General features: G+C 45.3%; 1 protein-coding gene across 18 annotated transcripts in view; it reads right to left on the bottom strand.

Annotated features, from left to right (window-relative positions):
• LOC139545500 (nuclear receptor corepressor 2-like) overlaps positions 1-20,887 on the bottom strand; it is a 132,620-nt gene that overhangs the window by 36,264 nt on the left and 75,469 nt on the right. For 13 of the 18 annotated variants that reach the window (XM_071353340.1, XM_071353352.1, XM_071353343.1 and 10 more), the window contains exons 9-16: positions 16,272-16,338; positions 15,032-15,204; positions 14,724-14,820; positions 7,225-7,403; positions 6,476-6,530; positions 6,257-6,355; positions 3,563-3,714; positions 1,839-1,999 (exon numbers count right to left, since the gene is read on the bottom strand). In XM_071353340.1, coding sequence (XP_071209441.1) covers positions 1,839-1,999; positions 3,563-3,714; positions 6,257-6,355; positions 6,476-6,530; positions 7,225-7,403; positions 14,724-14,820; positions 15,032-15,204; positions 16,272-16,338 — 983 coding nt within the window. The remainder of the gene's footprint in view (positions 1-1,838; positions 2,000-3,562; positions 3,715-6,256; positions 6,356-6,475; positions 6,531-7,224; positions 7,404-14,723; positions 14,821-15,031; positions 15,205-16,271; positions 16,339-20,887) is intronic. The other 5 variants (XM_071353341.1, XM_071353345.1, XM_071353356.1 and 2 more) reach the window with 3 other exon arrangements.

The following is a 20,887-nucleotide window of genomic DNA, read 5'->3' as shown; positions in this document are numbered from 1 at the left end:
GGGCAGGAGGGGGAGGGGAGGGAGGATCCAACAGACAGACAGAGAGAGAGAGAGAGACAGAGACAGAGACAGAGACAGAGACAGAGAGAGAGAGAGAGAGAGAGAGAGAGAGAGAGAGAGAGAGAGAGAGAGAGAGAGAGAGAGAGAGAGCGAGCGAGAGGAAAGAAAGCGAAGAGAGAAAATCTAGGGGGGCAGGGTTGCCGTTGCTCCTTGCTGGTGCAGCACGGTACAGCCGGTCAACAGGGATTGTTTGTTTAAGAGGTAGGAAGCAGGAAGCCCAGGAGAAAGTCAGTTAATGATTATAGACATAAGAGGCTGTTCTCTCTGTCTACAGTAGAGGCCAGCCTTACCCTGGCAGAGTCGAAGAGACAGGAAAGAAGATGAGAAAGAGCGGAGAACAGAGAAGAGCTGCAGTTCCAGTGCTGTTGTGTCCTCTCAGTGAGGCTGTGAAGGGCACAGTAACAGCAGGCGAGGTGGGGAAGGGGAACAAGCCCAGTAACAGTGAGGAAATGAGAGTGACCCGAGCTGCTGATCAGAACAGAGCCCCTCTGGCTGGCTCAGACCACCTGGGGATTCCCTGGGACTAACCCACAGCAGAAGCAACAACCGACTAAAGTGCTGAAACATCAAAACTCGGGTCGCCTGCAGCTACAGTGTGTGTGCGTGTGTGTGTAGTGTGTGCTAACTACAGAGGGAATCAAAACTGAGGCAGGAGTATTGCTGACTTACTGGGTATTTTGTCATGAAGTATTATTCTACCACCCATTATCAGCCTTAGGAATGTCTGGATCCAGATCATTATGTAATGAACCAGAGAGCAACACAGGCAGAATTTCTTTACACAAGGATCCATTTACTGGCATTATATCTCGTTTAAGCAAGAAATAATCTTAAAGTGGCAGCTTCTAACAAACTAACCAGAATAATAAACACAGCCAGCAAAGTAATTGGTCGACCACATGCACAGTCTGTTCCACAAGGCAACCAAAAGGAAGTCACTGGCTGTTGTTGGCGACCCCTCCCACCTTCTACACCCTCAGCTCGAGAGGCTTCCCTCTGGCCGGCGCTTCAGAATGCCCATGGCTAAGGCCATTCAAACATTCATTAGCTCCTTGTGGACTACTAAATGCAATGTAAATTGTATTGGTATATGTATTTATCTATCCAGTGAAGTTGGGGCAGCAGTCAGTTGTGAGTGAATGTTTAATATCAATGTCCTATGTTTTTAGTGTATGCAGTATGATGAGTGACTGATTTAAATGTGTGTGACGTGAGAATGTATTCGTATGTGATCCTTTTAATGTGAGGTGATGCCAAAGAAAAATGTCCATCCTGGACAGACAATAAAGTTGTATTATATTCTATTCCTGGCCAAGGTCTGTGTGTTTAAAAGAGTTTGGAGAAAGAGCCACAGTGCACCCTTGTGGTGTGGGATATGACAAGGGAAAGCACACAGCGATGAGAGCAGACTGAACTGACTGACAGAATGTATGATGATGGGAGGGCTGTTCTAGCGCCAGCAGGTATCAAACCATCCACACTCTGTGTGATTATATGCTCAGTTTCAATTAAATCAGGTGGACCTACTAAACTGACGTGCTTCAGCAGTATCCTGGCCGTATGTTTCATTCAAGCACCTCCAAATCAGGCCAAAAACTCAGCCATGAAATGTTTCTCAGAGAGATCCTGGCTCTTTCGGTTTATGAGATGTGTAGCTAATATCAGCATAGTGATGAAACTCTTCTCAGGTGAAAACAGCAACGTGTGTTAAAGACCATGAACACGCCGTAAAAGACATCAGGCAGCAGTGTAGACTATAGTAGTAGAGTGAGACGTACCTAGTTCGCTGCTGAGCGGTGGAGTGGTGGTCTCCTCCACCTCGCTGGTCATGGAGCGGGTGACACGCCCCTTGCGGCGACCCTGGCTGTTGGCCGTGCGTCGACCCTTGAAAGCCACCGTGGGCTCTTTGTCCTCCCCGTCCTCGCCGGAGGTGTCGTCCCTGCAGGGGGAAGAGTGTCAGTCAGTCACACCACCTTCATCACCCTCCTCTTCCTCACTGCCTGGCCTGCACAGTACATGTGTACTGTTGAGTTTGTTAACTTAAAACCTGATAAAAAGTGCAGAGGTTTGTCTGGGTAAAAAAACGCGCGCGCACACACACACACACACACACACACACACACACACACACACACACACACACACACACACACACACACACACACACACACACACACACACACACACACACACACACACACACACACACACACACACACACACACAGAGGCTCAGGAGAGCGTCGTTTTAAGTTTTGCAAGCAAGGCAATATATCCTGTCAGCGTCATGACAGGCCAGTGATTTTGTAGCCAGTGTTCTTCAATTCATCTTCCCCTGGTCTGGCATCATTTATCTTCTAGAGGCGACCTGCTCTGCTGCCTGGCCCACTAAATATAGAAGTGCCAGCTGTGCCAACCAGGGTGTTGTGGGAGTCAGGGACTCCTCAGCTCAGGTACTGGAAGCACTGCAGATGCTTAATCATGATCAACAACACTCAGTCAGGGAGGGAAACACCTGTTCAATGTCCTGTCAGTCAGTAGCACTGAACAACAACCTATCCAAGCGCGTCTCCATTCAGAGAGCTACGCTAGAAGATTGGACATGATTATAGAATTCCATCCTTCGCTGTTCTTCCCTGTGAAACATGTGAGTCAACATGAGGACAACAACACACTGCAGTGAGTGAGCTCTCCATCTGTTCCGCTGCTCTGCTCACACAGATTGCAGTGTTCAGAAGCATCCACTGATTCCCCCATCCTCCTCTCCTTCACGCTGGCACCGTGCCCACGAAGATGCCAGGGCAGGGCAGTGTCACGCACAGCACACTCCAAGCTCAGGAGACTAGATGGATTATTGTAGCAACAGACAGTACGATAATGGTGTTTCAACTATGCCACTTTTACCCCCATCGGAAAAAGAAAGAAAATAAGTAAGGAATCTTACAAATGTGACTTTTAGTAGCCTCTTGGGAGTGAGAGAAGAAAAACAGGAAAACAGACGTTTTTTAAAAGGGGGAAAATACAGATTTTTCACTGGATGGAAATTCTGGCTGAAGGTGGAGGAGTAACTAGTCAGGGGTGAAAAAAGCTCCATCTGATGATTACCTTTCCAGATCTAGTCAAGGCAGTCAAATCTAACTCCCACTCCATTTCCAATGAACTGACCTGGACCAATTCAGACGTGATTTAGTGCAGGGTCGGGGTGGGGGGGGTGAACTGAACATACTTTAAAATTACTAAAACCACATCTAAACTGTGTAGAAATTATAATGGCCCTACATTTATACAGTTTCTTGACTGTGTCCGGCTCGCTAATAGTCACCGAAATGAAAGCTAGACAGTCAGGGACGGAGAACTATTTTCTGCTAATTTCGACAGCAAGTATATATAACACATTTTCTGTGCGGCCCTTCAGACCTCGTTGAAGCCCGAATGCGGCCCCCGGGGGAAAATACGTTTGACACACCTAAATTTAGAGCGAGAGAGAATGCAAGCAGACTCACTTCATTACATCCTCCTTGTCTTCCCCCTCAGTCTTCTCCTCATCCCTCTCTCCCTCCTTCTCTTTCTCTTTCTCTTTCTCCTTCTCCTTCTCCTCCTTGTCCTCCTGGCTGCTGCGGTTCACCTGCAGTTGTTGTTGCTGCTGCTGGCCATGCTGTTGGGGTGCAATACAAGACAACACACTAGTCACAAACATGATCCCTGGTGACTTACAAATATGTAAGCACATGTAAAACATGTATAAGAACCTATATAGAAACACACAAACCGATACATGAGCCATGTAGTAGTGTTGAGGTCATTCTGCCATGCATGCCAGTACATACACCACAAAAACAGCCCTTATGCCTTCATCTGGCGCCCAGAACCACTTCCTCTTCCACTTCCTGTCTGGGCTCAGGGTGAGGGTTCATATCATGAAAGAAATGCTGCAGACTGCCAAAGTCTGGCCACTAACACTGGTATAACTGGTGGTAACTACACTTATTCATTCATTGGAAATCACAGTTCCCTAAGTATATGGGAGGTGTGCTGTGTGTTCATGGTTTAATGAAAGCACTGTAAGTAAATGGATTTCTAGCTGAAGCCTATTCAATCCCTCTCATGTCTACTCTAATAACAGAGGCATTACATCCAGCTCTGGACAAGGAAACACAAAAAGACAGAGCAGGCTACATCAAAATGGACCATTCTCACAGAGATAGCATAACTCCATTTGAACCATGTCACCAGATTTAATGTTTCCCCTCTGAAAGATAAATTCGACGCAAAAAACAACAAATAAAAAGCCATAACTCAATAACAGCACTCCCTCCCTCCCCCACTTGGGACTTGGAGACTATAAACAGCAGCCTAATCATCTCCATAGACTATCACAATCTCCATTTGTTCTCACTTAGCTCGGTGTCATGCACCTAAAACAGATCGAAAAACAAAAACACAGCCATTTACAGGAGTGTTAAATGAGTCAGACTCAGGCCGCCTGCTATCTATGGTCTGCTTTGCTTTACAACAGAAGAGAACAGACTCAATAAGGCTGGGCGTTCATTAGCTTTTGTGTTGTTATTAGTACGTATTGTCGTGTGCTCCCTCCCCTCTTGTACTCACTAACGTTATCTGTTGTGACCCTGTGGAGACGATTCTCTGCTCTCCCTTCCCCACCCCCTCTCCTTCTACAAATCTCTCACTCACTGACTCCCTCTCTCCCCTACTGTACCTCTCCCCTCTCACACGCTCCTCTGTCTCCCTTTCTCTCCCTGTGTTATTAGCGTTAGCCCCAGTGCGGCTAACAAGCCCGTGGTGTTTGTGCACTGAGCTGAGCGTCGGCTAGCTAGGTAATAATCTGAGGTGTCTCTGGGAGAGATTAGGAAGAGACACTGCCAGCCGGCTGACGCCCACAGGAAAGGTCACTGGCTAATTAATGGACCATTTCATTAGCGCCCACCACACTGCACCCCACACACTGCAGCGCCGCTGGAGTTTAACTGCCTAACACCTGATCTGGGCCTAAGTGATAGCTGGGCGATCATTAGCAATGGAAACAACCTGTTAAATAAAAGTCACGTGGACAGACACATTAGTGCTGACACGAAGGGGGGGACACAACGGCAGGTGTCACATTCAAGGTCAAGTTATATTAGTCGTATGAACGGAATCCACATGGTATACATCGTCCAACTAAAGGCTTACTTGCAGGTTCCTTCTCCACAATGCAACAATAAGAAATAATAAAAGATAAGCATATGAACATAAAGTAAATGGCTCAGTGGAATAGAATAAACATTTTAGCATAAGTATAATACAGGAAGGTACAATTTATAGTCCAACCTTTACACTTGTATTGGGGAATATGGGGATAGGGGGCAAGTGTATAAACTGATTAGTATAATAAGAGTCTGGTAGCAGCAGCTGTGATGTGTGTGTAGCATGAATGTATGTGTGTGTGGGTGTAGCATGAGTAATTGGTAAGGTGCGCAGTGTGCCAACATGATTGGTGCGCTGCTTGCATGACGACCTATCCTCTACTGATCCCACTACTCACAGAGCCCCATGGCTGTTTTACCTCTCCCTGCAAGTGGTACTCAACCCAGTCTTCTTATATTTTCTCTTTTTCTCCCCAATTTTGTAATATCCAATTATGATCTTGTCTCATCGCTGCAACTCCCCAAAGGGCTCGGGAGAGGCGAAGGTCGAGTCATGCGTCCTCCGAAACACGACCTGCCAAACCACACTCTAACACCCGCCCGCTTAACCCGGAAGCCAGCCGCATCAATGTGTCGGAGGAAACACTGTTCAGCTGAAGACCGTGAGCCTGCTGGCACCCAGCACACCACAAGGAGTCGCTATAGCGCAATGAGCCAAGTAAATCCCCCCCTGCCAAACCCTCCCCTAACCCGGACGACATTCGGGCAAATGTGCGCCGCCCTATAGGACTCCCAGTCACAACCGGTTGGGACACAGACTGGGATTGAACCCGGGTCTGTAGTGACGTCTCACTCCATGCACCTTAGACCGCAGCGCCACCTTAGACCGCAGCGCCACCTTAGACCGCAGCGCCACCTTAGACCGCAGCGCCACCTTAGACCGCAGCGCCACTCGGGAGGCCCCATAACCCAGTGTTTAACTGATAACCGTCTTTCACCTTGAGAATGCCTGAAGTGGATTGGTTAGGTTCCGTAAGGTTCTAGGTACAGTACCTGGCTCCTGCCACGGCGCCGATAGTTCCTGCGCACAATGTTCTTGTAGTTCTCGTTCTTTTTGGTCAGGTAGTAGAAGAGGACACTCTCTGCCACTGTCTGAAACAAAACAACATTACTAGGACCTCATCTCCCAAGCAGGATGACAATACAAGACTACTCAGGTGTCAGAACTTGGGGTCTACCACTGTGCATGGAGTGAGATCTTCCCAAATGTACCTTTCTCTCCAGGAAAGAAGCAATCAGGCCAAAGTTTTTTGGGTGCTGGATGAACCTGTGAGCACAAAGCAGACAGAGATACATATTTAACACTTTCTATCAAATGAATTATCTACAGGCACTCTGCCTTTTGATATGCAGGTAAATTGTGGAGAATGACGTATGTGTAGTTTGCCTGATGGGAGAAGAGGCTCCCATCAGCGATGACTTCAGTCACACATCCATCTCTCCAGAGATATTTCACTCTCTATTATTCATCTAAAGCATGCTCTCATCCACACTAACCTACAGCTCCTTCACCATACTTCTATCAGTGCATCCTACCTGACATTACTTTATATCCCAATAGGAAAACATAGCCAGTACTGAGCATTGCTTACATCTCTCCCAACTCTCTCTTACTGAGGGTTGAGGCTGAGAGGAGTCTGCAGCAGCAGGCATCACATCCACATCTCTCTCTCTCTGCACCGGGGCAGCATTCACAGTCTCTGATCTCCGTCTGTGGTTTACGTTTGGCTGGTTGATATATCCTCTCATTTCTCACAAAGAGGGAAGATTCACTTCCTCAACAACTCCCGGACCTTTGGATAGGTCAGACATTTCTATTCCAAATCTCAGTCCGACCAAACCACCATGCATGCCACTTCTCACTGCTCTCAGAAACACAAAGCGAGCTTTGTCTCCTACTGCACAGCACACAGTTCTGCCATTCTATGCAGTGTATTTCTACGTCTGAGTGAGTGACTTACTTCTCACGGAAGGTGTCCTTCTCCTGCTCGCTCCACATGTTCATGACCTGCCGGTCCTTGTACACCTTCATGGGGTCGTCCATCAGGCCGTTCATGTTGATGAACTTGATACGTTGCTGCTCTGCGTCAAATAGCATGGGAGGGATGACCGCCAGCTGACGCATTTGCTTCTCGGTGTTCTGACACAAACACGCACCCGCACACGCGTGTAAACACACACACACACACACACACACACACAATCAGACAAACAGACAAAATGTCTTGGGGTGAGTAGGCTGTTAGTGTACACCAAAGTAGAGCTTTCCAAATACAGGAGGCTGAGATAAACAGTGCACAGAGGCAACGGTGGTGACACAGGCGCAACAGTCGTGTTGTGTTAAGTGTGTAAGAGGTCATGAGATTTAGAGGAAGTCAGGGAGGAGGAGGGGAAGAGGGCGATGCTGCACGCCTAGGGTGAGCAGTCAGTGCTTATCCAAGCCTGGGCTGACCTTACAGATAAACACCGCCCCTGTACTGTACTCAGTGTGATGACTAGCCCTGTTATTCACAAGCCAGCTCTGCTTGTCCTGTGGAACACTCACAGCAGGGACCCTGTGGCTGACATCTCTCCCCCTTTCATCCTCAGCATGCCTTTCAGAGGGGAGGGAGGAATGAGGGTGACTGGGGAAGAGAGGAAGTGACATCTCTAACCACTGTGCAGAGTTCAAACTCATCGGTTGTGCAAGTGGCAGAGCTAGAGTCTCTTTACTCTGTGTGTGTTTGTGTGCATCTACACTGTCTTCAGAAAGTATTCATACCCCTTGACTTAATCCATATTTTGTTGTGTTACAGCCTGAATTCAGAATTCTTCTGACTCATCTACACACATTACCCTATAATGATAAAGTGAAAACATGTTTTTTTGAAAATGAAATACAGAAATATATCCCATGAGTATTCACACCCCTGAGTCAATACTAGAATCACCTTAGGAGAGTCTTTCTGGGTAAGTCTCTAAGAGCTTTGCCCATCTGGATTGTATATTTGGCCTTGTGTTTTAGGTTATTGTCCTTCTAAAAAGGTGAATGTCTCCCAGTGACTGAACCAGGTTTTCTTCTAGGATTTTGCCTATGCTTAGCTCTATTCCATTTATTTGTATCCTAAAAAAACTCCCTAGTCTTGCTGATGGCAAGCATACACATAACATGATGCAGCCACCACCATGCTTGAAAATATGAAGAGTGGTACTCAGTGATGTGTTGGATTTGTCCCAAACATAACAATTTGGATTCAGGACAAAGTTAACTTATTTGCCACATTTTTTGCAGCTTTACTTTCGTGTCTTATTACAAACAGGATGCATGTTTTGAAATATGTTTTATTCTGTACATGCTTCCGTCATTTATGTTAGTATTGTGGAGTAACTTAAATGTTGTTGATCCATCCTCAGGTTTCTCCTATCACAGCTATTGAACTCTAACTGTTTTAAAGTCCCAGTTGGCCTCACGGTAAAATCTTTTAGCGGTTTCCATTCTCCCCGGCAACTGAGTTCGGAAGGACGCCTGTAACTTTGTAGTGACTGGATGTATTGATACACCATCCAAAGCAAAATTAATAACTTCACCATGCTCAAAGGGATAAGACATTTTAGCAATTTGTAAAAATAAAAAATCTAAAAAGACATTATTCCACTGACATTATGGAATATTGTGTCTAGGCCAGCGTCACAATCTCAATTTAATCAACTTTAAATTTGGGCTGAAACAACAAAATGTGTAAAAAGTCAACGGGTGTGAATACTTTCTGAAGGCACTGTATCTGTCTGGATCACACATCAAAATCAAATTAAATTAAATTAGTCACAAGCGCCGAATACAACAGGCGTTTCACCTTACAGTGAAACGCTTACTTACAAGCCCCTAAGCAACAATGCAGTTAAAAAAAAAATAAGAATAAGAAATAAAAGGAACAAGTAATTAAAGAGCAGCAGCAAAATACAATAGCGAGACTATATACGGTACAGGAGATACCGGTACAGAGTCAATGTGCGGGGGAACCGGTTAGTCGAGGTAATTGAGGTAATATGTACATGTAGGTAGAGTTATTAAAGTGACAAAACGTAGATGATAACAGAGAGTAGCAGCAGCATAGAAGGGGGGGCAATGCAAATAGACTGGGTAGCCATTTGATTAGATGTTCAGGAGTCTTATGGTTTGGGGGTAGAATCTGTTTAGGAGCCTCTTGGACCTAGACTTGGCGTTCCGGTACCGCTTGCCGTGCGATAGCAGAGAGAACAGTCTATGACTAGGGTGGCTGGAGTCTGACAATTTTTAGGGCATTCCTCTGACACTGCCTGGTATAGAGGTCCTAGATGGCCAGTGATGTACTGGGCCATACGCACTACCCTCTGTAGTGCCTTGCGGTCAGAGGCCGAGCAGATGCCATACCAGGTAGTGATGCACCCAGTCAGGATGCTCTTGATGGTGCAGCTGTGAACCTTTTGAGGATGTGGGGACCAATGCCAAATCTTTTCAGTCTCCTGAGGGGGAATAGGTTTTGTCGTGCCCTCTTCACAACTGTCTTGGACCATGTTAGTTTGTTGGTGATGTGGACACCAAGGAACTTGCTCCACTACAGCCCCGTCGATGAGAATGGGGGCGTGCTCAGTCCTCTTTTTCCTGTAGTCCACAATCATCTCCTTTGTCTTGATCACGTTGAGGGAGAGGTTGTTGTCCTGGCACCACACGGTCAGGTGTCTGATCTCCTCCCTATAGGCTGTCTCGTCGTTGTCGGTGATCAGGCCTACCACTGTTGTGTCATCGGCAAACTTAATGATGGTGTTGGAGTCGTGCCTGGCCGTGCAGTCATGAGTGAACAGGGAGTACAGGAGGGGACTGAGCGCGAACCCCTGAGGGGTCCCTGTGTTGAGGATCAGCATGGTGGATGTGTTGTTACCTACCCTTACCACCTGGGGCGGCCTGTCAGGAAGACCAGGATGCAGTTGCAGAGGGAGTTATTTAGGTTATTTCCCAGGGTCCTTAGCTTAATGATGAGCTTTGAGGGCACTACGGTGTTGAACGCTGAGCTGTAGTCAATGAAGAGCATTCTCACATAGTTGTTCCTTTGTCCAGGCGGGAAAGGGCAGTGTGGAGTGCAACAGAGACTGCATCATCTGTGGATCTGTTACTGCGGTATGCAAATTGGAGTGGGTTTAGGGTTTCTGGGATAATGGTGTTTATGTGAGCCATGACCAGCCTTAGGTATTACAGACTCGGACAGAGAGAGGTTGAAAATGTCAGTGAAGACACTTGCCAGTTGGTCAGCGCATGCTCGCAGTACACGTTCTGGCCCTGCAGTCTTGTGAATGTTGACCTGTTTAAAGGTCTTACTCACGTCGTCTGCGGAGAGTGTGATCACACAGTCATCCGGAACAGCTGGTGCTCTCATGCATGTTTCATACATTCATGTTTCAGTGTTATTTGCCTCGAAGCAAGCATAGAAGTAGTTTAGCTCGCCTGGTAGTCTTGTGTCTCTGGGCAGCTCTCGGCTGTGCTTCCCTTTGTAGTCTGTAATGGTTTGCAAGCCCTGCCACATCTGACGAGCATCGAAACCGGTGTAGTACAATTCGATCTTAGTCCTGTATTGACGCTTTGCCTGTTTGATGGTTCGTCGGAGGGCATAGCAGGATTTCTTATAAGCTTCCGGGTTAGAGTCCCGCTCCTTGAAAGCGGCAGCTCTAGCCTTTAACTCTAGCCTGTAATCCATGGCTTCTGGTTGGGGTATGTACGTACGGTCACTGTGGGGACGACGTCGTCGATGCACTTATTGATGAAGCCAATGACTGATGTGGCGTACTCCTCAATGCCATCGGAGGAATCCCGGAACATATTCCAGTCTGTGCTAGCAAAACGGTCCTGTAGCTTAGCATCTGCTTCATCTTACCACATTTTTATTGACCGAATCACTGGTGCTTCCTGCTTTAAATTTCACTTGTACGCAGGAATCAGGAGGATAGAAGCATGGTCAGATTGCCAAATGGAGGGTGAGGGCGAGCTTTATACGCGTCTCTGTGAATGGAGTAAAGGTGGTCTAGAGTTTTTTTCCCCTCTGGTTGCACATTTAACATGCTGATAGAAATTTGGTATAACGGATGTAGGTTTCCCTGCATTAAAGTCTCCGGCCACTAGGAGCGCGGCCTCTGGATGAGCGTTTTCCTGTTTGCTTATGGCGGTATACAGCTCATTGAGTGCGGTCTTAGTGCCAGCATCGGTCTGTGGTGATATGTAGACAGCTGCGAAAAATACAGATGAAAACTCTCTAGGTAGATAGTGTGGTCTACAGCTTATCATGAGATACTCAGGTACCTCAGGCGAGCAAAACCTCGAGACTTCCTTAGATATCGTGCACCAGCTGTTGTTTACAAATATACATAGTCCACCCCCCCTTGTCTTATCAGACGCCGATGTTCTATCCTGCCGATACAGCGTATAACCAGCCAGTTGAATGTTGATAATATCATTGTTCAGCCACGACTCCGTGAAGTATAAGATATTACAGTTTTTAATGTCCTGTTGGTAGTTTAATCTTCCTCGTAGGTCGTCGATTTAATTTTCCAATGATTGCATGTTAGCTAGTAGAACGGAAGGCAGTGCGGGTTTATTCGATCGCCTACGAATTCTCACAAGGCAGCCCGGCCTCCGTCCTCTTTTTCTCTGTCTTCTCTTCACGCAAATGACGGGGATTTGGGCCTGTTCCCGGGAAAGCAGTATGTCCTTCACGCCGGGCTAATTAAAGGGGGGGGGGGGGGGCTTCTGCCAGTTCGTGGCGAGTAATCGCTGTTCTGATGTCCAGAAGTTATTTTCGGTCATAAGAAACGGAGGCAGCAATATTATGCACAGAATAAGTAAAAATAAACAAACGACGCAAAAAAAAAAATGCATTCGGTCAGGAGCATGTAAAATGTCAGCCATCTTCTCCGGGCCTTGACACTAAAAAGGCCACATCACATGCTTCCTGAACTGGTTATAAGTGTTACGCAGCTACAGTAACTGTGTCATTCAGCCTCACGTGACAAAGAAATTGGTGATTGAGAGGGTCAAGCAACAGGCATGACAAGAACACTGTATATTCATGAGTGAGAGAAAGGGCACTAAAGAGAGAGGGATATGGGGAATGACGGGTACAGAAAAGAGAGACGATGGAGGGAGAGGAAAAAAGAGGGAGGTGAAGTAGTGTAAGAGCTTTTGTCTATTGTCCTTGAGAACTATGACAAAATCATTGGTGTTGGGCGATTTTAATATTCATGTTGACAAAGAGACTGACTCCAAGACCATTGAAGTAATGAATCTTTTGAGCTCTATGGACTTTATCCAACATGTTACTGGGCCCACCCATAACCGCGGCCATACTCTGGACCTGGTTATTACCAAGAGGCTTTCTACTGGGCCCACCCATAACCGCGGCCATACTCTGGACCTGGTTATTACCAAGAGGCTTTCTACTGGGCCCACCCATAACCGCGGCCATACTCTGGACCTGGTTATTACCAAGAGGCTTTCTATTGACATATCCTCTATAGTTGATATTGCTTTATCTGATCACCACTGTGTATTTTTTACTACCTTGTTGCCCATAGCACAGGGTAATGCTGAACACATTATTGAGAAACACTATCTTACCTCTGAAGTTGCTACCGATTTTATTGTGTCTGAACAATACTCCGTCACCTATCCTGACTTCCTCGTGACAATTTAGTTGATATCTTTAATAGCAAATTCAGGGCAACCATTGATGCCATAGCTCCAGTAGAGTTGAAAAAGGCCACATCCAAATGCCTTTGAATGAGTGAGGAAACTAATCAATTGAAGGTAAATTGCAAAAAGGCATAGTCGGAAGTGGAGGAAGTCAAAGTTGCAGGTCCATTATGATATTCTGAGAGAGAAACTTGGCAAATATAACAAGGCAATTGGAAATGCCAGAGGGGCAAATTTTTCTAACTTGACCACTGATAATCAGAATAATTACAGAGTGCTCTTCTCGACCATTGATGGCCTGATAAATCCTACCCTTGCAAACCTGAGAACTTTCCTTTGCGGCATATTTCAGATATAAGATAAACGTTAGGCTGGGTATCAGTCAAGCAAGACCTGATGAGAAGTTTGATATGTGCCCTAGCCTACCACGCAAAGGCACTATGGATTTATTTTACATTGTTGACACAGATGTGCTCAGGAAAGTGATATCACAACTTAAGACTTCTACCTGCCTTCTCGATCCTATCCCCACCACCTTCAAAACAGTTTTTAATGCATATCTGAAGAATTTCAAGGTATTGTTCATCACTCCTTGTTCACAGGCACTTTCCCCCCCTGCACTAAAAACTGATATGGTAAAACCCTTTCTGAAGAAAAGTCAGCTAGATTCTTCAGCTCCTAACCATTTTCGGCCAATCTCCGGTCCAGTGGGTTAGCCTCTCCGGTCCAGTTCTAAATTGGTTTAGGACCCATTTAACCGGTCAATAGTTTGTCACCCTTGGTGAACATAACTCAGAGAAAATACATATCAAGTGGCGTTTCTCAAGGTTTGATTTTGGGTCCTGAACTGTTCAGTTTATATATGTTACCCCTCGGCAGCGTTATCAGAAAGCACAGCATTGATTTTACACACCTTCACAGCATTGATGATACACACCTTTACATGTGTCACCAGTGGATTTTAGCTCCACAGATACATTAGACTGTATTAGTGATTTCAAATACTTGGATGGCTCAAAATTTCATCCAGCTAAATCAAGACAGGACAGAGGTACTTATTGTTGGAGCCGAAGCACAGAAAGAGAATCTGGCCACATGTTTTAATTCACAGGGAATAACAATAACACCAGGTAAAAAACCTAGGTATATTTTACATTCTGAAGTCAATTTCGAATCCCACACAAGGAATGTGACCAAAACAGCTTATTACCACCTGAGGAACATTGCCAAAGTGCGTCCGTTTCCCTCTCAGGCTGATACAGAAAGACTCATACATGCTTTTATTACAAGCAGGGTTGAATACCGTAATACTCTCCTGTCTGGTCTACCCAAGAAAGCCATTTGTCAACTGCAAAACATACAGAATGATGCAGCACGGGTACTGACCCGACAGAAAGCACACATTACACCGGTTTTAAAGTCTCTGCACTGGCTGCCTGTGAGTTTTAGAATTCATTTTAAGATTCTTCAACTGTTTTTTTTAAATCAACCCACGATTGTGGGGTGAAACTGTCGACATATTTAAAAGAGATCTTTAAAAAAATCAAAAAAATAAACAAATAGTTTAGCTTTGCTTTTCCTTCGGGTGCTTTTTATTCGTTCAGTTTTTATTGTTATTCTTTAGTTTTTTATCCTCTTATGTTTGTTGTGCAGTAAACCATTCATTGTTTTTATTTGTTTTTCTCCTGTGAAGCACATTGTGTTGCATTCCATGTCTGAAATGTGCTGTAGAAATAATGCTTGATTTGATTTGGAAGAGCTCACCTCTTGCTCTGATATGCCGTCGATGATCTCAGAGACCTCGTGTTCACTGCGGGCTGAAGACGAGGCCAATCCCCCTCCACGCTGCCCCACCCGGCTACTCCCCACCGGGGGAACACAGAGGACATGTCAACACACTGCATGTACAGGAGCGGATATCCTCCTTCTCTGACATTATATACACAGACTTCCCTCCATACTGTAACCAAGTAACAACTCAACGTAATCAGACTCTTTAACTGATTGGAATTACTCCATCTAATGTCTTGACTAGTATATGAAGGAGCAGGAGGCCCCAGGCCTTGACTCACCTCTGCATGCGCTCCTGCAGCTCCCTCTGCTTGCGGATCTCAGGGAACTGTTTCTCGTAGTACTCGCGCACCTTGCTCTCCTTGGCCCGGCGCCGGGGGTTGTTCTCAATGCGCTCCACCTTCTTCTCCCAGGCCTCCATCAACTGGTCATAGCGCTGGCAGAACTTCTGTTCCTGAAGGAAAAAACAAACAAAATAAATACAACCAACTCCTCCAAAATACAAATAGTGTCCCTTTTTGTGCCATGATGTGCTGTGCTTCTGCAGAGACTGAGTCTAACCTTGAGTCATGACCAAAACAGAGCTTCATGTTTTCCCAGCTGCTCGACGGGGCAGGCTGTAAAGCAGACCATTAACCCTGGAGGAGACACAGCCCTCTGAGGTCTCTTAAAACAGCTGCCCATGTCTTTTCCAGCCTGCGCTCCACTCTCCAGCCTGGAGCTGGCCTGGAACCTCTACTTACACTACACACCATGACTGGTGGATATATGACCCTGCAGCACATGGGCCGGCAAATAGCACTATGGGGCGGTAGGTGTGCCTCTCTATAAATTACAGTTTAGATATGGTTTCTGCATTTAGGGTTAGTGTAACTCTGCAACTATTAAATTATTCCCAATTCTCCTGCATTGTTGAGGATGTCATTTTTCTGAGGTGAAACATGGTTATTACACATAATGTATCCCTGTGGAAATATATTCCACAGGAAAAGTAAGTGCTTGATTTGTGGTAAAGATTTTCTGTCAGGGCGGGTGATTGAGGATGTCTGCCTAACTCTGACATCAGAGCCTGGACGATCGATGGCAGGGTTATTTTTAGCGCCGCCCGCTGCCTTGGTCCTGCTCAATCACTGACACACTGACAGAGCGAGCGAGCAGTGGTGCATCTCCTGTAGCATCTACCATCTCTGTACCATCTACCACCACCAGACAGGAAGCAGACTTGATGTGACCTAGAAGAAGAAAGTCCTGGGAGAGCTGAATCACAGCGAGACATCTCCTTTATTCCGTTATTTTACCTTTCATTTTTCAAAAGCCGTAGTAGCTGTGGTCCAACACTTCATAGGAGTAGCTACTGCTTCAGTGTTACTAAAGAACAGGCACAAGGGCCCAGAGCTCCTTTCCCTTTAGTCTGTGGATCATGGACACACTTCAAGGAGCTCCTTGGCCCAGTTAACATCTAGTCATCGGTCATAGAGCAGTCCCAGCAGAGAAGCACATTGCACACTGTTCTGTACTCACCCACTGCTTACGAGCATGATTTCTCCTCTTGAAGTAAAGAATGAGCTTCTTCCTCATCGCCTGGTTTCTGTGAAGGGTGAAGAAAGGAGAAAGAGGGATACAAAGGAAAGATAAATGAAAGGGACAATAAGACAGAAGATTGATAGGAAGGAAACAGAGGAAAATCAACAAAGATTTGAATTACATTTTTGTCAGTTGGGGGGGGGGGGAATTGTATTTCTAACCCGTAAAGAGTAGCTAACACGTCCTGCTGTCCAGGTATGAACTTTATTACAACCCCCACACACACAGGCACACAATTCTGGTCCCTAAATCGATAAACACCAAATCGTTTCAGGGGGGGGGGGGGGGGGGTGACAGAAAGAGGAGCCAGACTTTTAAAGTTGGTCCGGCCCGGGAATAGCAAACCAGCCAGAGTTCTTCAAATAAAGGTCAGGGCAATAATCTGCTTAGGCAGCTGCTCCATCCGTTCTCTCGGCCTTCGGTGAAAGATGACGTTTTATTCCTGTCAGTTGTAAGGTCACGTGCCATCTAATTCACCGTGAGTCACATCAGCTAGGATCCAGGCCCCCAGGTCACAGGCAAGGACAGACAGACAGCAGGAAATAAGGCTGTACTAGTGTGTGCGCACGCACGCATGTCAAGCAGAAAACAGCACTGAGGCAGTCTAAAGATTCTATAAGTGGACACGGTGACCTCATCACAACATAGACACTGCCATCTACACGTTTCTATATAAACAAACATCTAAACTCATTAATATAAACACATACTGGGTCGAATACAAGACAGACAAAAACACACACAGACAGAGTTCTATACTGAGTAATAAGATGTTAGAGGTGGACAGGGGAGAAGCAGGCTACTGTCTGGGAGCTGGAAGGTTATTCTTCACACCTCCGAGCTGTGACTTCACCAAATTTCCATGCGTGCCACACTCTGCCCACACCACTCTAACATGTGGGCTGACCTGTGAGTCAGAGATATTTATGCTGTTGTGGAAACCAAAATACCTTTCATGTAAGACTGAATGTAATGAGCTGGGAACTGGGGGGGGGGGGTTTGGAGGCGTACTTGTCCATACTAGACGGCCAGCTTGGATGCCATAGTCACATCACATGCCACACGTGTGTGTGTGTGTGTGTGTGTGTGTGTGTGTGTGTGTGTGTGTGTGTGTGTGTGTGTGTGTGTGTGTGTGTGTGTGTGTGTGTGTGTGTGTGTGTGTGTGTGAAGCAGAAGACAACAGCACAGAAGCAGTCTAAAGATATCGTAAGACGACACGGTGACCTCTTCATCGAAACATGTTCCTATATAAACAAACATTTAAACTCCCTGATTCACTCTCCCACAGACTTAGACACGTACAGTACCAGTCAAAAGTTTAGACACACATACTCAATTCCGAGGGTTTTCTTTATTTTTTCTATTTTCTACATTGTCGAATATAGTGAAGACATCAAAACTATGAAATAACACATATGGAATCATGTAGTAAAAAGTGTTGAATCAAAATTAACTTTGCACACCCTTGGCATTCTCTCAATCAGCTTCATGAGGTAGTCACCTGGAATGCATTTCAATTAACAGGTGTGCCTTCTTAAAAGTGAATTTGTGGACTTTATCTCCTTCTTAATGTGTTTTGAGCCAATCAGTTGTGTTGTGACAAGGTAGGGGTGTTATATAGAAGATAGCCCTATTTGGTAAAAGACCAAGTCCATATTATGGCAAGAACAGCTCAAATAAGCAAAGAGAAACGACAGTCCATCATTACTTTAAGACATGAAGGCCAGTCAATATGGAACATTTCAGGGACTTTGAAAGTTTCTTCAAGTGCAGTTGCAAAAACCAATAAGCATTATGATAAAACTGGCTCTCATGCGGACCGCCAGGCTCAGAAATTGCAGCCCAAATAAGTGCTTCACAGAGTTCAAGTAACAGACACATCTCAACATCAACTGTTCAGAGGAGACTGCGTGAATCAGGCCTTCAATGGTCAAATTTCTGCAAAAAAAACACTACACTAAAGGACACCAATATGAAGAAGAAACTTGCTTTGCCAAGAAACACGAGCAATGGACATTAGACCGGTGAAAATCTGTCCTTTGGTCTAATGAGTCCAAATGTGAGACTTTTGGTTCCAACCGCTGTGTCTTTGTGAGACGCAGAGTAGGTGAACGGATGATCTCTGCATGTGTGGTTCCCACCGTGAAGCATGGAGGAGGAGGAGTAATGGTGCTTTGCTGGTGACACTGTCTGTGATTTATTTAGAATTCAAGGCACACTTAACCAGCATGGCTACCACAGCATTCTGCAGTGATACGCCATCCCATCTGGTTTGCGCTTAGTGGGACTATCATTTCTTTTTCAACAAGACAATGACTCAAAACACACCTCCAGGCATTATGGTTTGGGATGAGTTGGACCGCAGAGTGAAGGAAAAGCAGCCAACAAGTGCTCAGCATATGTGGGAACTCCTTCAAGACTATTCGAAAAGCATTCCTTATGAAGCTGGTTGAGATTATGCCAAGTGTGCAGAGCTGTCATCAAGGTAAAGGGTGGTTACTTTGAAGAATATCAAATTTTCTAAATATTTGATTTGTTTAACACTATTTTGGTTACTACATGATTCCATTTGTGTTATTGGCCAATATACTCTGAGTGTACAAAACATTAAGAACACCTTCCTTGCACCACCCTTTTACCCTCAGAACAGCCTCAGTTTTTCAGGGACTCTACAAGGTTTCGAAAGCGTTCCACAGGGATGCTGGCCCATGTTGACACCAATGCTTCCCACAGTTGATAACACAAACCGGTGTGCCTGGCTCCTACCACCATACCCCGTTCAAAGGCACTTAAATCTTTTGTCTTGCCCATTCACCCTCTGAACGGCATACATACACAATCCATGTCTCAATTGTCAAGGCTTAAAAATCCTTCTTTAACCTGTCTCCTCCCCTTCATCTACACTGATTGAAGTGGATTTAACAGGTGACATCAATAAGGGATCATAGCGTTCACCTGGATTCACCTGGTCAGTCTATGTCATGGAAAGAGCAGGTGTTCTTAATGTTTTGTACACTCAGTGTATGATTAAATCGAATATTAAGATATTTAACATTGATGATGCATTGTGAAGTGCAAGACTATATAATGTGCAAGACTATATTCTATTTGAACTTTACAAATCAAAACCGCGTCGTTTTATCAGCTAGGCTATATCAATATCTTGAAAAATATGTCTAAATGAATTAACTAAGACAATTTTTTTTGCCATACTAAGATTATTTAATGAGAATGTGACTATTATATCATAAATAAGCACAACAACTGCACAGTCTGGAATTATCTTGTCATTAATTGTGTTCATCTTTTTTATGCCTCATTTACATATTTTTCAGATAACAAATTAGGTCTTGGAATCAGAAAAATCTTAATTAGATAGGTAGCCTCTTCTGTCATGCTGTAGAACATTAAATAGCCTTGCTCACCAGAATAAAATAATAAATTGATCAAATGAATGCATCATCAACAATCTATTTGACATTGGTAAAGTTCTCTCTTAATTTCTGCTTCTCTTGCGGAGCGTGGACGTTTCGTGAGTGACCGGGGATATTTTCTGTGCAAAATTTCTGGTTTGACTGGTTTTAAAGGACTGTGAAAACGATCCAACATGTTTCTAGTACTGTATAGTACTGTATTTCAGTTAGTTTTGGAATTAATATTATGATAGGCTACATGTGAGGCCTACAGTCACTGTCCAGACTTCAGTTACTATTCCTGTTCCCATCTGAACTTCAAAAGGTGCGCAAACCAGGGGGTACGGCCACGCCCCGCAACCCCTACTTACGCCGTCTCTGGCTGGCAGGCCAGACCAGGGCTGAGAGATTAAGTCGTATAAGGACAGAGATGGCATTGTGCTCCGGACACCAGATGGTGGAGGGAGAGATTAGCTGCTCTGGTCCGTTTCTAAAGTTTCTTTTGTCCAACACTAAGCGTGTACTGTATTCCTGAGAAATGTAGAGGTGGTGTCCATGAATCCAAGGTTCTCATCTTTCTTACCAGGGACAGGTGCCAAGGTTATCAAACCGGTTAGGGGCACAAAGAAGTCAATTGTGGTGGATCAAAGCTATACTGCGGTATTTAATAACACACACACACACACACACACACACACACACACACACACACACACACACACACACACACACACACACACACACACACACACACACACACACACACACACACACACACACACACACATTCTGCTAATTGCTTTGAGGCAATAATACTGATCAAACAGTGCAAGGATCAAACGGAGCGGAGACAGAGTGGCAGTGAGGGTAAGAGGTCAGGAAGTCTGGTGGCATACCATCTAACTCATTCTCCACTGACAACTAAGAGCTAAACCTCAAGCGGCCATTTTACTTAACCCTTCACTAGGGTAGGTGGCAGCATTCGGAATTTTGGATGAAAAGTGTGCCCAAATTAAACTGCCTGCTACTAAGGCCCAGAAGATAGGATCTGCATATAATTAGTACATTTGGATTGAAAACACTCTAAAGTTTCCAAAACTGTTCAAATAATGTCTGTGAGTATAATAGAACGGATAAGGC

Source organism: Salvelinus alpinus, chromosome 19 (assembly GCF_045679555.1).
Source record: "Salvelinus alpinus chromosome 19, SLU_Salpinus.1, whole genome shotgun sequence".
NCBI classification, from domain to species: Eukaryota; Metazoa; Chordata; class Actinopteri; order Salmoniformes; family Salmonidae; genus Salvelinus; species Salvelinus alpinus.
This window is presented reverse-complemented; position numbering and strand designations above follow the sequence as displayed.